The sequence below is a fragment of the Bicyclus anynana genome, chromosome 20 (genome assembly GCF_947172395.1).
Source record: "Bicyclus anynana chromosome 20, ilBicAnyn1.1, whole genome shotgun sequence".
Taxonomy (NCBI): Eukaryota; Metazoa; Arthropoda; class Insecta; order Lepidoptera; family Nymphalidae; genus Bicyclus; species Bicyclus anynana.
In genome coordinates this window covers 5,485,814-5,506,450 of record NC_069102.1, presented here as the reverse complement: position 1 = coordinate 5,506,450, position 20,637 = coordinate 5,485,814, and the positions used below count along the sequence as shown (strand labels likewise).

Here is a 20,637-nt window from a genome sequence, read left to right as displayed (position 1 = left end):
CCCAACGTCCATTGGCTCTTCAAACTACGGTTATATGTAGATAAATGAAACTAAATATTTGTAAGTATTTATTTATTTACACAACACTTAACAATGTCATTCATCATAGCTGGACACATATTGTATGGAAATTCATTATGAAAATATTACTGCCACTTTACATTTAATAATAAAATAATAAAAATATACCTATTCATAAACAAACTTATGGAATTCACAGTAAATTGAAACACTTCAAAATTTTCAACATGTAATTTTTCACATTTTCAGAAGGAAAATTCTATATATCTTTTATTAGCAAAAGCATACAAAAATCATAGCTTTTATATATTTTAAAAATTATTACATAAAAAATTAAATTGTTTATTAGTAAGGTAATAATTCAATGACGCCATAAATGTTTAAAAAAGCGACGAATTACAAGTAGATCCTGATTTGTTAGGATCTTTTTTTATATAACATTGATTAATTGATTTAGACAGGGCCGCATATACCTACTTGGCTTTCTTGACATTTTTACCTTTATCTACTTGCAGAATTTAAGAGCTTTTTATATATATAGATAATGGGTTACTTGAGATAGGCGGGGACAGTGACTTGAGGGGAAAAGGGGAGTGTTAGCTAGCTGTCCAAGTTTTTAACCCTACATGCAACATTCACAAGTGCGTGACTTCACTCAAGGTCATTATTTTGGTTTCAGTTTGATTTTGTTAAATAAGTGGACAACAATAGACAACAACTATGATTCATCTTAACCTTTGTTCGACATTAGTTTTCTTATTGTTTGCAAGCCACTTCTGAGTCTGCTAAAAATACCTATATTTATACTTAATTGTTGTCTAGACTTCATTTAAATATGTACCTACCTACAGTTAGGTACGTACACATAAATTTTATTAAGATTACGTTATTTCGTAGAAGATAATTTCATACATGCATTTAGTTGTAACATAACGTATGGACAGACAGACAGAAGTGTAAGTAACTATTTGCACAATAATTGTTGCGATATCCCAAAGTACCTATCAGATAAATGTATCGTAAAATATCTTGCAAACATTATCCAATCTATCCAAGCCTAGTCATATACGGCCCTATGTTTAACGTATATAATATAATATTTTTAGCATATAAAATTCACAACTATGCTAAATATATTTTCACATTCATATTTGGGGACCAGCCCCCTTCTTATACAATTTCAAAATCTTACATTTAAAACAAAACTTCTATTAGTAAAGAACGTTATTTTTTTTAGACAAGACAAGTAGGTACACAGGTAAATACGGGTTCAACGAACGCCATTGTCCAACAAGGGGGTGTTATTTTTTGGTATACGTCCATTTAACAAATTTTAGTAAATTAAAGTTAGGGTTTATTTACACGAGCAGCACATTTCCAACGGCAGCTGGCAACTGCAGTCGACTGTAGTCGACGGCAGTTGACGGCAGTGGACAGTAGTCGCCGACCGACGTCGACTGCCGCCGAGACTTTGGCTACTGCAGTCGACTGCCGTTGACTGCTGTCGGCGACTGCCGCCGAGACGTCGCTGACTGCAGTCGTCGGTAGCAGTTCCTGCTCGTCTAAATAAACCCTTATGAAACACGACTATAGGCAAGCTATAGCTATAGGCCTAAGATGCGCGCCACGATATATCTTGTGAAGAGAAAAAAACATAGTCGACGAACCGGAAATATAGCTCTGCCATTATGATGAGACGAAAAAGAGAGCGATATTTCTAAAAGCACAAAAAAATCTAGCTTCTTACCCCTTAATAAAAGGTTAGGTACTTACTTTACCTTCGAGGAGGGAGTTAGATATAGATTTTGGCAAATTTAATAGAACATCCTTTGGATTAAGATCCACATTTACTAAATCACACCAAAGTACCCTTATGTCACGTTGGATTCTTACGCCCTAGTGGTATTCGTTGAATCGATATTTACGTACGAGTACCTACAATTAAAAAAATGTTAATAACATTTCTATAAAATGACTGAGAGGGCGTGGAAATTTTTCCAAGAGTGCTTGTTAAAAAATTGGTAATAATTTTTTTTTCCAATCCTGTATATTTTTTTGACCTAGTATCATTAAATATTTACTAAAAGAGACTTTAAAGGATTTATTGACAAATGCTAATTTTCAAAATAGTAGATATCTATTTGTACGTTGTTAGTAATCTTTCGCGTCGAACAACGTAAGTAAGATTATATTACATACTCGTACCTATCGCAAATACTGTGCGTCGTCAGTTTATATGTGCTTTGCGCATGCTTGTCATTTGACTGAAATATTGGTGCTAATTCGGTTTATCAGTAAAAATTAAAAACATAAGTAAATCGGTAGCTTTCTAACGGTGCTCTTTCGGGAAGATTTCGAAATGACATCAGCCTACTTGCAGTAAATCTTTCCGTTTGAATTGGCACCACTGAATAATTTGCATTTTATCAACTTAATATAAATACCTTCTTTTAAATTGTTCTATCTCCTCCAAACTTTAAAGATGATTAATAAAAATGTTTACGAAATGCAGATTTCGACTTGTGTAAAATTGCTTTTATTTAGGTATGTTAATCAACAAAACTTATAAAAAATATTAATTTTCTTTTTTGAAATCCTCCAGCCATCGAAGGAGTGAGAGATATAGGTAGTAGCGTTTAAGTTTACGAGGATTATTCTAACCAATAATTAAATTGAGCTAACTAGCTAACCGAAATAATTTAGTAAAATTAGAAACTTATAATACCTAATCAATATAGTTATATTACGGTCTATGTACTTTGTTAGTAGGCGTGAAACATACATTTGGTAGATAATTAATATTCAAGTTACACACAATCGTTTTATAATAATATGAGATTGAACCACGCTCTACATTTATATAATTAAGTGGGGCATAAAATCTTCACAGAAAAATATAACGGAATTGTGAACATTTGCTATGTCCACAAATCCGCATGCTTAAAATATCAATATCTAGATATAACCAAAAAATAAACGACTATTTCAAACTGCAGCTGTTTTAATAAAAAAACAGAACCTTAAATCTGGCCTCTGTCTAGATTTATAACAGCCTCTGCAGTTTGATCTTTGATACTTACAGGTGATAACTTATATGAATCTAGATTGTCGATTTTCGGATTTCATCTAACAAAAACAAATCAGAAATTGTTTACATTATTCTGACTTTATATATTTTGGTATGTACCTAGTCAACTTATAAATTTTTCAAAACGTGTAAGTACATACGCACGCTCCAAACAACATCATAATTATACTTAATAACTATTCTCTATTGTACGTAAACATTGGGATACAGTATACACCAATACATATATTATTACATATTAACATAGTATGTCTGGTAATTTAGACCGTTATGTATTGACATTGAGCACAAGAAAGCGTAATATTATATAATAACCACAATAATAAAATTGTATTTATTAGCTACAAATTATGTATAAATTACTATGAATACCAGCGTCATATAGACGAATAAATCTCTAACTTTTCATAATTAATATTATTATAGGTAGGTATAATTAGTAAGTATATAAATACGTTAAACCTTATTTCAACTAATTAATAGTAATAAACTATATTAATAGTAAACACGAAATTTTAAGCAACATGTAGATACCATAGCTTAGCAAATTGGCCAACTAGGACTAATAGTAGGAAAGTAAAATAATATTTCAAGAGAAATTTACAAGCTAAAAATTTGTAGTTTAAATTAAAAGTAGGTATTCAGTTTTGTTGAGTACTCCATTTAGCACTTGCTCTCGGACTACAAATGAAAAAGAGTAATATTTATTTTAAATAAGCTAATAGTTGAAATAATTTACATTCTACGTACATATTTGTATTACTAGTATGTTTAAAAAAAAAACAATTGCCTTACATAGGGGGACATCAACCTTTATGTGGGACACGGTATGACAAATTTTCAGTTTTTTAGGGTTCCGAACGTACGTAGTACAAAAACGGAACCCTTATAATATCACTCGCGCACATTTTAATGTCTGTCTGTTTTTTTTAATTACGTAGTTTTGGCCACAGGCTCTTTGACTAATAAGTATTCACATCTATAGTATTTGAGTAGTTTCGTAACTTGGACTATTATTCTTTGTTATAGAATGTATGTCTTTATTTTTAACCGACTTCCAAAAGGAGGAGGTTCTACGTTCGACTGTATATAGTTTGCGACTGTATTGCTAACATTTAGCTAGTTATTTCTAGAAATATTATTCTTGAAAAAAAGTTGGCCGATTTGCCTATATTTTATTAAATGTTCAGGTATAAACATGTACTTAGATAAACATTTATTCAAGTTGTCGTAATGTATAAAAAGGTGAAAAAGGTAGATAACTAGTTGTTTGAGAAAATAAAAAGAAAACTGCACTGCGGGATTATGTTAGAAGATTTAAATATGACTTCTACTAATGATTTTAATATAGGTAAATTATATGTATGTCCCTACTACCTATCATCAGTGTGACCAAAGAAATTAGTAGATAATTCTCAAAAATCATCGCTCTTTTATGTTTTAATAAAAAAAAATCTTATATCATAAGCCCGCAGTTATGTAAAAGTTTGTTCTAGTTTAGAAAAACTTGTTAAAACACTCGAAAAATTTGAAAATTATGATATGACAACACCGAAAGGTTCGGTGTATTGGTACTATAAAAGTTACATATAAAAATAGGAATTTTCATTTCAAAGCTCAAGTGTATAAGTGGACCAATTTTATCTTTAAAGAGATTTGATCTACCGCTTAGATATATTCATAATTATTTATAACCAATCTAAGTACGAAATAAGGAATACTAATATTAGAAAACTTTATTTAGCTTATATAGACTGAGCAGAAAATAAAAAACCTGAATCAAGGGTTCGATAAGTACCTACTTAATAAGAAATTATCCTTATTGTGCTTTATAATAATGTTTTACATTTTCAATAATTTCTGTGACAGTAGAAAGTCACACATTAATTATATTTCAAGCGGATATTCAGTAATAATATACCTATTATATATATTGAAAAAGTATGGTTTTTGGGACTCATAGGGGTTGATCAAATAGATCTATATTTGAAGCGGATATTCAGTAATAATGTACCTAATATATCTAGTGAAAAATAATGGCTTTTGGGACTCATAAGGGTTGATCAAATAGATCGAGAATCTTATACAGTTACAATGTCATGGTAAGCGATGAAAATGTCCGCCGAAAGGTAGGCGTGATAACTTGTTTGAAAACTTACTCGTATTTCCAGTGAATGAAGTAGGACACAAAATGTTATCACGTCGTAAATGCCAGCTACCTTATATATGGCACTATATCACGGATTTTTATTAGATTTGCAACGAATTCATCCTATTTGCCAAAATAACGAATCTCTGGGTGCTATTTGGCCGAATAGGTGCCCAAAATCTACATAAGATTTTTGTTGTGGTCTAAAAATTTACGAAATGAAAATATTAAATGATTTTATAATGAACGTAAAGTGAAAGCAAAATAAAATTATCTCACAAAATATATTTTGATTAATATAATTGGAAAAGATTTTTGTGTAAATAGAGAATATTTTCTGAATATTCAGTCGGCTATTCAGCCAGTAAGTCTGCAGAATATTCGGTAATCGGCGAGTGCTCCACTTTACAATTCGTTGCAAGTCTAATTTTTATATAACGTATCTATTTACCTAAACAACAAATTAAATACCCGTCTAAATGGCAACTGTAATACAATTTATATATCTCATACACTGAATAACATTTAGTAAGACGACGATATAGATTATATCAATGACATATTTACTCAATAAATACACTAATAAACAATGGATTCAATATCTACCGTTATCTACTTGGTAGTAACAATACATTTTAATACCCACACCAACACGGTTATAATAGGTAAAATAAGCGTATTATCGGACACATCCATTGGGGCTTGCGCCAGTGATCCATTTCAGACTTATTCAGTATAACGTCCAAATTCATTTTAGGAAACAAACTTCCTGAGAGTCGTATCCATTTTAGTTTTACTTGGTCTCGATTGTATTTATCTATTTGGTAATATATTGAACTTAATTTCAATTATGTTACCAAACAAATAATTAAAGTTTCTTTTTGTACGATTTGTACCGTCATACGTTTAATAATAATAAAGGCTCCGAAGTAAAATAAAATTGAATTTAATTTCGAATAGTCTTTTTATTTGTATTCAACTCACTCATCTAACTAAATTAATTTCTCTCGATTATTAGTTTATTTGTGCATTTATAATTTCTTCATTAAGTCGCGAACAAATAGGTAATTGGGATTAACCATTTTTTTTTATAATTCGTCAAGATCTGCTGTTTAACTATTCGGTAATCTATTTGGAATCCCAATATCTCTGCACTGGGAACGTCGATTTGTTGTAAAATATTTATTTTCGAGTCGATTAGAAAGATAATTGAGGCAGGCATGATCCAGTTCATCATCAACATCATCTTCCTAATGTTGTCAACATGGACTTACGTAACGTAACGTACGCACGTCTAAACACTTATTATTATTATTAATTTAAAATATTGGCTCTAGGAACCGATTTTTGTAGGTTAGGTAGGTAGTTCATGATAAAAATGGGTTTTGTGACTATTAAAATACTTCTTATTGTTATAATGTCAATCCGTCAGATTCGAGATGTTTGGACATCGATTCAATTATTAGGATTGATCTCAAGAATGAGAGAAAGACGTGGGTTTTTAACTTGCCAACGCAACGGTCTGAAGGGGCCCCCAATATAACCAAGAAGTTAGAAGCTTTTGAAGTAATCTAACATTAAAAGAACATACAATAAGACCGGGGCCCCATTCAGTGAATTCGACAAGGGCTAAGATAATGTAGATATGTCACTGTCTCTTTGAGACTGAGTGTCGGGTTTACTCGTATTATGAGAAATAACCAGAAGACTATTGTTGCTAGTCTTTTTTGCTAATTAGTTTTGCATTTAGTCCAATTCCCGGAAAGCTACAGTTGACTTTGCGATTGTATTTGATTTAACTGACTGATCACTCTCTTGTTTTTCTATTATTTTGGTAATTATTTTCTTTGGCTTCGATTGTCTGGTTTATTCCTCAGCAGTGGGTTCCGAGGTACTCGTAGTGGGGGGTGGAGCCGGTAGAGCGCCTTGCCTTTGAGCTCGCAGCACGTCCGCTATGGTGGTGACCCCGGCTTCGTCTAGTTCGCGCCAGCGTTGATGGTTGTTTCGCGCGTGAGTTACCAGTTCTGGCATGTCGATGAATGCTGGAAATAATGTGTACTTTTTAGACGGGTCGATTGGTGCAGTCCGTACGGTAGTGACCAGACTTTTTCACTTTATATTTTCTAGGTTATAACAAAAACATTTACGAGTCCCACAACTTAAAAATGTTTTTGTGATGAACATCATTGTTTTCTATTGTCTGTTAGTATTACATTGTAGATAATGATAGTCTTTTGGTTTTGCCTTAATTATAGTGTTCCAATATCACCGAGACTTGATGATTCAACCTGACGTTATGGACAGTCAAATTTAAGCATACTGAAGTAGGGAATAACCATAATCACAATTAGGTACACGTGTGTAGGTAATTTTTTACTTTCAAAATTTACCCTCCCATACAAACATTCAGATCTATTCTGTTGATTTGTTTTAACTAATTTACAATCTACTATCAATATGTACGGAAGAGACGAACTTCTAAGATAAGGTCTCAGCTCAAGTACTTTATATTCTGTGGTAAAAGCCGCTTTATTTTCAATTAATTAATTGTCTGTAAAGTTGAATTATGGTAAATTCGACGGTTTAAATTTACGTAATAACGTATATGCCGTGATAGCCCAGTGTACCTCTGCCTCCGATTCCGGAGGATGTGAGTTGTGTGCATTTTAAGAAATTTAATATCATGTGTCTCAAACGGTGAAGGGAGGAAACCAGCTTAACAGAGATTTGTTTTAATTCTCTGCGTGTGTGAAGTCTGCCAATCCGCATTGGGCCAGCGAGGTGGGCTATTGGCCTAATCCCTCTCATTCTGAGACGAGACTCGAGCTCGACAGTGTGCCGAATATGGGTTGATAATGCCGATTATGGGTTGATAATAAATGATGATAGCGTTATAAGAAAACATTGGAAGAGAGATAGATGCGTGCAAACCCTACGCTCAGGCTAATTGTGTCTCTCTATTGCTTGTTCCGTGTTTTCGCTTCTCCGCTTGGCTCAGGTGGAACATGACAAAGAGTCATGTTCTTTTCGTGCGTACAGCCCATTCATTGATTTATAATACGTTATCACGTTCAAAATTTAGTGATATTAGTTACCAGCCCAAGCCTCCATCATGTCGATGATGATGTAGTCGATGAAGCCGATCTGCGAGCGCGGGATGGAGCACGTGGCGCGGTCGAACATGGGCATCACCACCGGCAGCTCCTTGGCCTTCTCCTCGTCCGTCTGCAGGAAGTATTCCTCCGCGATCCTGGACATTAAGTTAACAACAACTATACTAGTTGTCGATACTCAAACGTACTTATAGCCTGACCAGAATTATAAAAAACCTGGAGTGGGGGCGCCAGAAATACTTTTTTAGCCTTCTTTATGATATGATCCCCCTCCTAAGTGAGTCGGTTGGGGGTACCTGCTTACTAGAGGCATTTCCTCCTTGCTCTGTTAAGATGCGGAGAACTTTCTCCCCCAGTAATGTTCTTCCTGCCCCTTTCAGTGTCAGTTCTTACCCCGTGAGGACTATATTTGATGCGTTGTCCGCGCGCGCGACTAGTCGGTGCCTTATGATGAATCCCTCCATGGGGAGGATGGATGACGTAATTTCTGACGTAGGTACCTCGGAGTGCTTATGGAAGGAATTAGTTCCGTTTTCTTCCGCGACATGGTCAGGTGTTTTATTTTTCTGGTCAGGCTTTTAGAAGTTTGAACTTTATAAGGTTCTATTGTCAAAAACCATCATTAATCACAGATTCCAAGTAAACTTTAATGTTACATTTGTTTTAAGAATTCGATACGACCAAAGCAACTTAAAAAAAAATCTCTAATTTTATATTAAAATAAATTTAAAATGTATCCAAAGACAACCAAATAACAGTTAATGCATTAGAGCGTTTACAGTAAAAAAGGTAGCGTTACCTTCTCGCCCATTCAAAGGCGAACTTTTGTGGTCTGGAAGCGTTGGAGACATCTGCACATTTGATCATCATTCTCTTCACGAGCGATACATTGTCAGGCGACGTCAAAGCTGTTGTGTCTAATGACAAGGGTTCCTGCTGAAATAAGTCTTCGATTGAACAAATAACCAGTGATAGGTAGTCCTTACGAAGTTACTTAATCTGTGCATCCTAATTTTGAATTCAATATCTTTATTAATATTTGAAGAGTTTCGTGATCATCAGTTTCGGTATCAGGCGCAGTACCGTCTACGGTTGAGTAGGATTATCATTTGGCTCTCTCTAGGATTTGGCGCCTGAAGCGACTGCTCCGTTCGCCGTATGGACAGGCCGGCCCTACTTATGCCTACGCAACAACTTACAGCTACAAGTATAAAAGCATGCATGTCAGATGAAATTCTTTCACATTCGCATTCACTCACAATCTATTAATTAATTACACCATGGTTGCTCACGCATAGTTAGATTTAATCTTCACATTTTTTATTGAGTTTTCGGTAGAAAATCAAGTCAGCCAGAACCAGCTATAGCTTGGCAAGTTCGTTGATGACATCCCCCATGATATGCGAGTGACGGGGGAAAGGACTGCGCGGGTGTGAAGTCGTGCGCGCAGGGCAGAGGGAAGGAATGCGCGGGTATGAAGTCGTGTGCGCGGGGCGTCGCTACCGATGGTCCGGGAAGGGTCGTATAATCGGGAGAGTTACGAACCAATGTGTCAAGCTATAAATTCAAGATTTGGTCTATGAAAAAAACAAATGGGAACCGCTGCTTTTTTTAAAAAAAGGAAAAAATGACGGACGGTTTCTTACATCGGACTGCATGTCGTCCTCCTTGCTGCCGCCGGACTTGGCGTAGAACACGTTGACGAACTTGGCGAGGTGCTCGAAGTGCTTGGTCATCTCCGTGGCGAGGATCATGTCGATGACGTTGTGCCGCATCGACTTGTACGTGTCGCGGTCGAGATTCTTGAATATGTTCACGCGTTCGTTGCCTGTCGTCATCAGTATCATCATCACTATTAGCTCATAATATAATAATTTTAATAAGTTATACGACTATAGGCATCTTTTTTTGTAGGATAAGGGTGGAAATTATTGACTTTTTAATGATATACGGCTAGACGCAGCGCTCTCCCTCCCTCGCATTGCGCATACACTCTACTCCTCTCGCTCACGGCACTCGATGTTTGACAAAAAGAATGTGTGCTAATACTATATTTTGAATGATAAATTGAAGAAGAAGATGAAAATACAAACAAATGAAATATTAAAATATAAAGCACGCAAAGGTTGTTATAAGCGTAGCGCAACGTATTATAAAACTGATGAAAGTTAGCCATATTACTTAACGTTTCTTTCTACAAACGACAACGCTTCGAAAACTAAAAATGTATTGGAATGACTATCCATAACTAATGTCATTTGCATATATTTTTTAGCACTGGAAGGGTTAGTGTTAGTAGACAGAGAGTCGACATGTAAGTATGGCTAGAGGCAGCGCCGGCCCGAAGTAAATTTTAAAATGGAACGAGATCCAATTGTGGCGCCTCTCCTGTTTGTTACTAATAATATGTAGATACCTATACCAAATTATGAGTGTAAAGTAAGAATAGAACGCGAAGATCTCGACCATACTCTGGGGTGACCAATTGAAAATCAGGCGCAGTATCGTCTACGGTTGAGTAGGATTATCATTTAGGCGCCTTCTAGGATTTGGCGTCTGGAGCGACTGCTCCGTTCGCCGTATGGACGGGCCGGCCCTGGCTAGAGGAGGTGAGGTGCTACGTGAACTATCAAATAAACTTACTGAGAGTGAGTTTGAAGGTGAGAGCGGCGTGATGCGACTCCAGCACGCACACGTCGTTGTACAAGATGGCGAGGGAGTGCCGCGAGTTGCAGAGGAAGGCGGACGAGGTGCCGGGGTGGTCGATGTCGTGTGCCGCCGCCGCTATCAGCGCTGCGGCGACTTCTAGCGGCTCCAGTATCATTTTGATAAATAAACTTACTGAGAGTGAGTTTGAAGGTGAGAGCGGCGTGATGCGACTCCAGCACGCACACGTCGTTGTACAAGATGGCGAGGGAGTGCCGCGAGTTGCAGAGGAAGGCGGACGAGGTGCCGGGGTGGTCGATGTCGTGTGCCGCCGCCGCTATCAGCGCTGCGGCGACTTCTAGCGGCTCCAGTATCATTTTGAGGCGGTCTTTTTCTATGAAGTATGCTACCGCCTGAAGAGGAGTGATCGACCATAAAATACTAAACTGTACTGCGGCTGTAGCCATGTGGCACGTCGATTCTCTTTTTAAAAACGCTAACGCTTCGAAAGCTAAAAAAATATATGGGAATGACAGATCCGGTCGATATGACAGGTCCTTGTCGATCGAAATGTCATCCCCATATATTATCATTTTTGGAGCGTTTGAGATTGTAGAAAGAGAATCGATGTGCCACGTGGCTACAGGTCCTGTACTTGTACATTGGCAGTAGAGCTTTTAGTGATGGAGCTTAGTATTATTTTACAAAAGTTTATTAAGTTTTATGAGTTTTTTTCTTATATCTAGATGTATTAATTTGTCAAGATTTTTAGCTCATTAAAAAGTAAATATTACAAAGAAATTGAGTTGGGGGTCTTTAAAATAATTTTAAGCAAATTCTCAATTAAAAATAATGAGGAAAAAAAACAATTACCTGAAGTACATCAGCAGCGTGTGTAGAATTGTGGTAAGTATTGACTGCGTGGTAATTGGTCTCTATAATAGTCAGCCAATGCAACAGTGTCCTCTCGTCGCACTCCAGGGTAGAGCACAGGTCGAACCTCCCTCCCATGAGTGTGAGGCCCAGGTGAGTGAGCGGTCGGCCGCGAGTCAAGTCCTCTAGTCGGAAGATCTCGAAGTCCCAGCTTAGGTGCGTGTCCAAAAGTTCGCGGAGTTGACCTGTTGTCTGTAACACGCAAATTACAATACATAAAGCCGTGATAGCCCAGTGGATATGATCTTTTCCTCCAATCCCGGAGGTTGGTTCGAATGCACCTTCAACTTTTCAGTTGTGTGCATTTTAAGAAATTAAATATTACGTGTCTCAAACGGTGAAGGAAAACCATAGTGAGGAAACCTGCATACCAGAGAATTTCTTAATTCTCTGCGTGTGTGGCGTCTGCCAATCCGCATTGGGTCAGAGTGGTGGACTATTTGCCTAACGCCTCTCATTCTGTGAGGAGACTCGAGCTCAGCAGTATAGGTTGATTACGGTACGGATACAGTACATAAATAAATTAAGAAATACATTTATACAGCTAAAAATACACACAATAAAGATAGTTTGTGATAGGTACTAAAATAGCTGATGGAAATACGTATTTAATTTTTAATTCAAATAATATTTCGATCACATTTTTTTAACGGATCGAAATATTTATAAACCTAGCTGAGATATCTTGAGTAATGTCAAAATTGTATTAAATTTGTATATTTGAACTTTAAGCACTGTTTTTTGCCCCACTTGAGTCCGAAAAAAAATTACATCTGTAGAATGTTATTAACAAATATTTTGGTAGCAATTTTACACCTGGCGTCGTTAGATTATATCGTATACTAAAGCCCTTTTTCGGGGTTCGCCACTCGCATAACGTGTCACGTGATCAAGTTATCGATCATATCTATAATTCCCATAAATTTTTTGTTTTCGTATAACGTTAGCGTTTATAGAAAGATAATCTACGTGCCATATGGCTACGGGTCCCGGAGTACGGGATATGGTGGATATAAGTCTATGAAGAGGGGTTTTTTAGGGTTCCGTAGTCCACAGTAACCCTTATAGTTTCGCCATATCCGTCTGTCTGTCCGTCCAAATGGACGAACTCTGCGCTATTTTAAAATTTGCGCTAAATTAGCATGAGAATGTACGTATGTATGTACGTACGTATGTACGTATGTGTTTACGTATGTGTTTTAGGGGAATTCAGCTTGTACTCGTATCGTATTTACTTACTTTATGTTTCATATTGGTTCTGTTAGCCTGCGTTCTGACGACCGTAGAGTCATTGCTGCTCCTTCTCGAAGACAGTACATTTGGTGCGCCTTGCTGGTGAATAGAAATGACAATTTTATATATAGACATCTAACATGCCATAACTAGAACATAATTGTTTTATCTTAAGCTGTATCTACAAATGAAAATAAACATATATAATAATATCTATATGAACACTACATTCACTGTAAATTAATCATGTAGAAACCTATGGATAAAGGAAAATTATAAGATTAAATAAAGTATTAATCAATAAGTTAGTACAATAATGACGTTTCTATAGAAAAAAAATGTGAAATGTTTATGTTACTACATAACATTGTTTAGTATAAGCGAGTGTTAAAGATCATAAGGAAGTGTGAAGTTGCAACTCATAAGGTAAGTTAGATGGGTGAGCGGTAGAAGTCATTTTGATTAATATTAAATTAAAAAAAAAAAATATCAAGGCTTGTTGCCACATTATCAATTTCTTCGTATTTCTTTTATTTATTATTTCTTCCGATTTGCCATACTTTTTTTAAGCTTTCCCTGTGCATTTTGTGGTTTTAGATTATAGAGTAAAATACATAACCCTATTACTATGGGGTTACATTTCCATTAAAAATTCACGAGTTTTACGGGCTCAAATAATTTAACGTACCAGAAAATTTCAGTCTTCGCTACTGATATCAAGGAATTACCTAAGTCAGTTTCTGTTCAGCGTTAAGACAGGCGTCCACAGATCCGCATCGGATGCATAGGAATAAACGGATTTTAGTATTCTTTGTATAGAAAGTCGTACAAGGGCGTACACTGATCCGCATAGTACGGATCGGACATCGCATCAAACGAATTTTGTATCTTTACAACCCGCGGCACGTAACTTTAGCGCTACCGTTTATATATAGCTATACCCCACATTTCGTTTATAGCTAGACTTACTATTTAACATAAACATTAAAATAATGTCATTAAAATTATTTACTTATTAATTAATAAACGTAATAATTGTATTGTGTGCGCGACAGTACCGATGCGCAGCTATCCCCACCGTGTTTCGCTCAGCGCTAAAGTTACGTGCCGCGGGTAATACTGTAGATAAAATCCGTGCGATGCAATCCGTACGATGTGGATCTGTGAACGCCTACCATTATAGGTGCGTCGATGCGTTCTATCCAATGCTTAACAATACTCCTGTGGCATACAATATCGTGTTAAATGCTCTACATACCCTGATGACTGAAGGAATTTTCTATTTTGCATAATCTGTACGTACTTATATTGCCTATCCTAGTTATAATTGTGTGCACCCTACTCTGGTGCTAAGAAAATTGAATGTAAGTAATATTTTTGTTAATCACTCCTAGATAAAATAAGCTCCAGCTCTTGTATCACGTGATTTTATTTGAAACCTATTTAACCAATAACAAAGGAGTCAGGGATTCAGTCTCAAACGCAATTATATTAAGAACTTCAAAAAACGTTTTACTAAGAGCTCTATCCGTCGATATTTCTAGTACAACTTGACACAGTCTGCTTCACACAGAATTTCTCACTTCTCGTTTCTACCTAGACACCTCTTTAAACACTAAGTGCTCGTTCAAAATAATGAGAAAGTCGACTGCAGACTAGACAGGTATAGGTTAATCAAACTTAGAAGATTGGATTCGCATTCGTAACACCGTACTGCTAAAAGTTGGCCGGGATTTAAATTAAACCTTAAGTTTAAATAAAATCGGAGACTGTAACGTAAAGAGCTTTGGATAGCAGCAGTTTCAAGTTTCGTTGCGTACTATTTTCATTATGTCCACTGTAGATATCTTGCGATAGACTAAGAGTTGGTAACCGATTTATGTAGGGTTCTAATAATTATATGTAGTAGCTTCATTCTTCAGATATAATTCTTACCAAGTAGTCCATTAACTTATAAGCAACGACGACGAAAAGCAAAGCGACTCACACAATTATGATAGGACTTAGAAGCTAAAGATTTGATTTGATATTTATAAGAGCTTATAATCATTTATTCATTTTACGTCGATTATAAATTACATTCAATATATTAAACGTGAGACACCTGGGATTATTTTTTTATAATATCAGCTGTCAATTGAATAAGATCTATATAACCAATTCTGTTTCTCGTTAAAATTAGATCTAAATACTAATACAACTGGGTGTTACATTGCATCTAAATTAGTTCAGCCTTTTAGAGCTATTTACGATATCTCGAAGGCGATGAAGCCTATAAATACGAAAATTTTAACGATAACATTAAAACAAATAGTTCGCCATCTCTTGGACTATAATTTAATAATGTTCCGAAAATGCAGCCAAGCAGAAACTCTCCAAGGAATGGATGGCATTTCACACAGTCGAGAATTTCGTGCGGCTCGATAACGTCGTGCGAGGCGCATGCCATTTCTACTTGAGATAAAGGACGTTGATTGCACATTAAGTGACGCTTATTTTGGACATGTAATTGTACTTTTTCATGGAGAAATGTAAATGATCCAAAAATCGTCAATAATAAAGATTTAAAGCCTAAATAGCTCAGTGGTAAAGGGGCGGGACTTATAACCGAGAGGTTATATTATAATGAAATATGGCAAATTATCTTTAAAAAAATATCTTAATACATATTTTTATAAGCCCACGAAAGAAAGAAAGCCCACGTTAGGAGTAAATACTCGTGTCATATCAGTCATGTCAGTGATAGTCTACTGAGCGGAGATTGAATCTAGATCTAGCGGATTTTATCTGAACCGTGGAACTATTGACGCCTTTTTGATTTGGTTATGGATATATTATGTCACAAAGTCTGTACAGAATCAGATGTACCTACAGCTGAACTTTTTGTCCGAAAACTAGTTTTGAACTCATCCCACAATTTTTATATGCGGTGAATGGGTTAATATGCGGTTATACCTTTTGAATGACAGAGCATAGGCTCAAATAAATATACGCTACCGTAATAAGCCCTCAAGATGTACTTTATTGAAAAATTCGGTACAGTTTCGTAATCTGTAATCAACTTACGGTAATTCGACGACGAACGGCTTCGAGAAAACTTCGCGAAGTCTCAGCGATGCTATCTAAACTTTATTCGACGAAATTTTCAACAAAAATAATGTGACTATAGCACGAGCTTGATGCTTGGCAACAATCCTTGCGATCTTGTTAAAAGAGGGACGACAAATGTATTTCGTTTTATTTTGATTGAAAATTTGCAGTGACCCGTGAGATGTTATCGCTTAGAGTTCCGAACAGTTACGAGTATAAAAAACTGACGAATGTTCGTGGAAAATTAATTGACTCTCTAGTTCTAGAATGTAAATGAGTGATAAGGGATGTTATTTGGAAAAGTTTTGTCATTTCATTTACTAATTAAATATAACAAAGCGTAAAGTATATTTTAATGTATTTAATGCAGAATATTCTATTTATTATTATTGGAACATTCGAAATACTCGTGTACCTACATATTCTGAGTTTTATTTATCCACAAAAATACTAGCTTATACTTCTAGCAATGCGTGAATTATAATAGTGGATGTGTATGAATGTGCTACTATTAACTCATTGTACTAAACTACACGATCGTGATGAAGTCCCTACAAAAGGCCTATGGCCTGCAGTGGACGTCCATCGGTTTATAATATGATAATGATGGTGATAATTAAATACAATGTATAGATAAGCTATATCCCTCCACAGTCAATAACATCTCACTGGTAAATTCGTTATTCTTGGTAACTGTACAAGTGTACAACAAGGTATAGTCTAAGAGCTTGATACCAATTTTGTATCAAAGTACACATACACTGTTGAGTATTGACTTTATTAAGTTTTTAAGTAATCAAAATGAATTCTTTGTTGTGTTAGCAAACTTAAGCTTGCAGCGCAAATCTCCGTCTGAAGGTGTGAACAAGGCATTCAGAGAGAAAGAACTATAGGGACGTTCACAGTAGATGTTTGTTGTAATTTCAAACCTCCTACCATAAAAATAAGGTTTGCGTTCGCTTGCTCCCGCTTTCCCAGGTGATGAGGATCATGGACAAATAAATACATATATAAAACGGTTAGTTTTTAATAACATTGTAATTATATTTGTACTATTATGTGACTAAATATTAATGAACCACTACAATTTAGTAGGTACGAAGGGACATAAATTAGTAGGTTCTTTTTGTGTTTTAAAATTAAATATATTTTAATTGGCACCTGAACATATTCAAAACATTGTGCTTGTATTTTATCTGTGAAATAACGCAATATGTAGTTTTCACTCACTTTACTGTGTTATGTCACGTCTTTCATTACATAGACACTTAACATACACAATACATATATATACTTAGCACACCCACAGTGTGTGAATATGTTGAGGTATCAGGTAAAATTTACATACCAATTACATAAATAAATTACATTACAGAAAAAGGTTATAAATGACAGTTTAATCAGTCTGTACCATCACCATATAGTTTTATTCAGTAAGTATTTTCCAACGGGCATCTTTAGTAAAAGTAAATAAAAAAGATATAATTTATAATCCCATACTATATTCTGCCAGGTACAAAAAGGAATTGTATAAATTGTACGGATTGACGTAATGATTTCCTTGTCGCAACTAATATTTGGTCATTCCCGTCTCATTCTGAGAGGAGATTCTCATTCTCATTCTGGATAATTATTAATTTACACAGTAAAGCTCAATCTGTTAGCTATTCATTAAAAAAGTCATTAAAATGTCTGAGGATTATTTCCTTCCATAATAACATAGGTCCCGAAGGATACAGACTGATGTAGTTCAAGTTTCGTGATAAAGTAGACTAATAAAGTGATTTATTAGTCACTAACTAAGTGATTTTCCAATACTAAATTGTATATCAGATCTATTTTTTATTTCTTTTGTTTAAAGCATAATACCTTTAGAATTATAGAGACCTAATGGGGATGATGACTAGGTTTGAATATATTGATTTTTATGATACATTCGGGTAAATAGGGTCAATGTTAACTAATTTATACATAAAAAGCAAATGATTGTCTGGATATTTGTAAAATAAATGAGATTATAAAATTTCAAAAACTATTAAAAATATTTTATCGTAATTAGATGAAAATTTATACAGTTTTAGCTTCCTTACATTAAATGTGACATTTTTTAATATATGAACTATAAGCATAAACGCACAAATAACAAAGATATTAGTAATTTTGTTTGAACGCGCATACAAATCTAACGATCATTACATTGCCTATGACGTCATTATTTCGAGCCATTTTGTATGGGGCGTTTTTCAGGGATCCGCGGCAGCGCCGCAAATCTGACTCTTTAAATCCCTGTAGCTCCGAAAGTAATGATCGCAGATACCCTGTTCCCGTTACAAAATTGCTTTACTATTAGCATACTCTTAATTTATATACAATTTAAAAAACTGTCATCATCCCTATTCAAAATTTTCAGAATTCGACTTTTAGTCATAGAATGACTTACAACGAACATACCCATCGTCTCTTAGTAAAACATAGGCGTATTTTCGTGTAAAAGGAGGTACGCGCATATAAATTAGGTCTCTATCACGCCAACCCTTTCCCTCGCCATAACTATACATATGTAACTATGTATGTACTTCTTGCTCACTTTACTCACCATAAATAAATAAATTAAAGTAATGGAAAATAATTAATAAATTAAATATTTTATTCAAAACATTTTTAAGTTCTGTTACTGTAATTAATGATTATGCCTACTGTTTTTAGCCCTGTCAATGGTTCATCAAATTTTTTTTACTCATTATTTTATTTATATATTTTTCTCACCATCATAGAGGGTGTTTAATAGTACTCACCGACAACAATGCTCCAATCAGGTCGGTCGCTATAGGGTCCTCGGCCCTCATCTTGGGGTCCTCTCGCATCTGAGGGGAGTACAGTTCTGAAGTGCGCAGCATGTCCACGGCGCGCTCTATGCACGCCACAGTCGATGGAGGAGCGCCCTCTGTCGCCGTTGAGAGTAGGGATATCACCTTTGAAGATGAATATAAAACTGGTTAAAAATATGGTAATATATTTATTTAACAACAAAATCAATACAAAAATTCTTTGTGCTCGTACGCTCTTGTCGGTTTTTTTGAGCACAGCATATTTCTCTTTAAACTAGCTTTAGTCTAGACAAGAAATCGAAAACAAATGTTTATGGCTTCAGTGTCGATTACATAATGCCCTCCAATTAAAATCTTCAAAATATATTCAATGCACAGAATTTGACCTCTTACAGTTTTATTATAGGTAAGTATAGATTATTATTTCTAAAATAAACAATTAAGAAATTAAATATCACGTCGCGTAAATAAACATCGCGTGGAAACTTGCATACCAGAGAATTGTCTTAATTCTTCGACTATTGGCCTAACCCCTCTCATTCTGAGAGGAGACTCGAGCTCAGCAGTGAGCCGAATATTGGTTGATACCGATAGATTATTAACTCTTTCTTCTTTCTACCACGGAACAGCAAGACGCCGCGAACGGGGAAATCGTTACATTGTGGATATTCAGGCAACTCGTACGAAACGAGTCCACATTTCTAAATCGCACACAAATTAGAAATACGCTTCCAGCGTTTGTGTTTCCTGACACTTATAATTTAAACACCTTCAAAAAAGAGTGAATAGGCATCTTCTAGGTAAGCGCGCTCTAACGTGACCAGTAAAATAAACAATGTAATAGGTATACTTGCGAGTACCATAAGGGTAAGTATTCTTACAAAACTATAACTTGTGTACATGTACTGTATGTAAATGTGTTTATTATTTCAACGCCAGCGAAGTGAATATATTATCTTGGTCGTAACAAATGTTTTGACGGCTCTCATCTGATATTTTTTTCAGGAGGAGAAAAGTCTGACGTTGATTCTAAAGCAAGAGATAAGAAGTTTCTCAACATTTCTTTTACAAATTTACTTATTTTTTTTTAACGATGTAAGCTTCGCAGTTTTCGTGAATTATGCAGCTAGATATCAACACAATACCTTAGTGATAGGCGCCTCCAACGGCAGGCCCTGCAACTTAGCCAGCGACGTTCGCCGCAGACCGTCGGACGCGACCGAGCGCACGTCGAGCGAGCCGCGCCGTATAGAGTGCAGCGAACCGCGCGCTCGCTCGCTGTCCACCGAGTTTGTCGGCTCGCACACGAACACTACGTGAGAAGTGCTCCTGCGAATAACAATAAAATTAATTACTAATTATTTGTTGTCAAACAAAAATTTGAGATTCTAAAACACTTGGCGTTGCACAAGACTAATCCGCCATCTTTGACAGTCCGGCATCTAGATTTAGAATTTCGTAACTTAACTATGGGGCAGCAGTAAAGCAAAAGCTCAGCTACGGTAATAAGTAACATGAAATCATAGGTAGGTAGGT

At 35.6% G+C, this 20,637-nt stretch overlaps 2 protein-coding genes across 3 annotated transcripts in view; both read right to left on the bottom strand.

Moving 5' to 3' along the window:
* Positions 1-57: 57 nt before the first annotated feature.
* On the bottom strand, positions 58-20,437 carry LOC112052756 (high affinity cAMP-specific and IBMX-insensitive 3',5'-cyclic phosphodiesterase 8). Of its 2 annotated transcripts, XM_052887643.1 has the most exons (9): positions 20,247-20,437; positions 19,069-19,245; positions 13,190-13,282; positions 11,891-12,142; positions 11,214-11,430; positions 10,018-10,199; positions 9,171-9,304; positions 8,354-8,508; positions 58-7,300 (listed from the first exon to the last, which is right to left on the bottom strand). In XM_052887643.1, exons 2-9 carry the CDS (start codon positions 19,168-19,170, stop codon positions 7,125-7,127), a joined length of 1,311 nt encoding a protein of 436 aa, XP_052743603.1. In that variant the 5' UTR covers positions 19,171-19,245; positions 20,247-20,437; the 3' UTR covers positions 58-7,124. The 2 variants fall into 2 exon arrangements, 1 of the variants encoding a protein (XP_052743603.1); XR_008251867.1 differs by lacking the exon at positions 58-7,300 and having other exon boundaries at positions 8,369-8,508; positions 9,171-9,307; positions 11,015-11,430.
* Positions 20,235-20,637, bottom strand: part of LOC128198030 (high affinity cAMP-specific and IBMX-insensitive 3',5'-cyclic phosphodiesterase 8-like) — a 209,715-nt gene continuing 209,312 nt past the window's right edge. The window contains exon 12 of the mRNA XM_052887935.1: positions 20,235-20,427. Within this exon, the coding sequence (XP_052743895.1) occupies positions 20,235-20,427 (193 nt within the window). The remainder of the gene's footprint in view (positions 20,428-20,637) is intronic.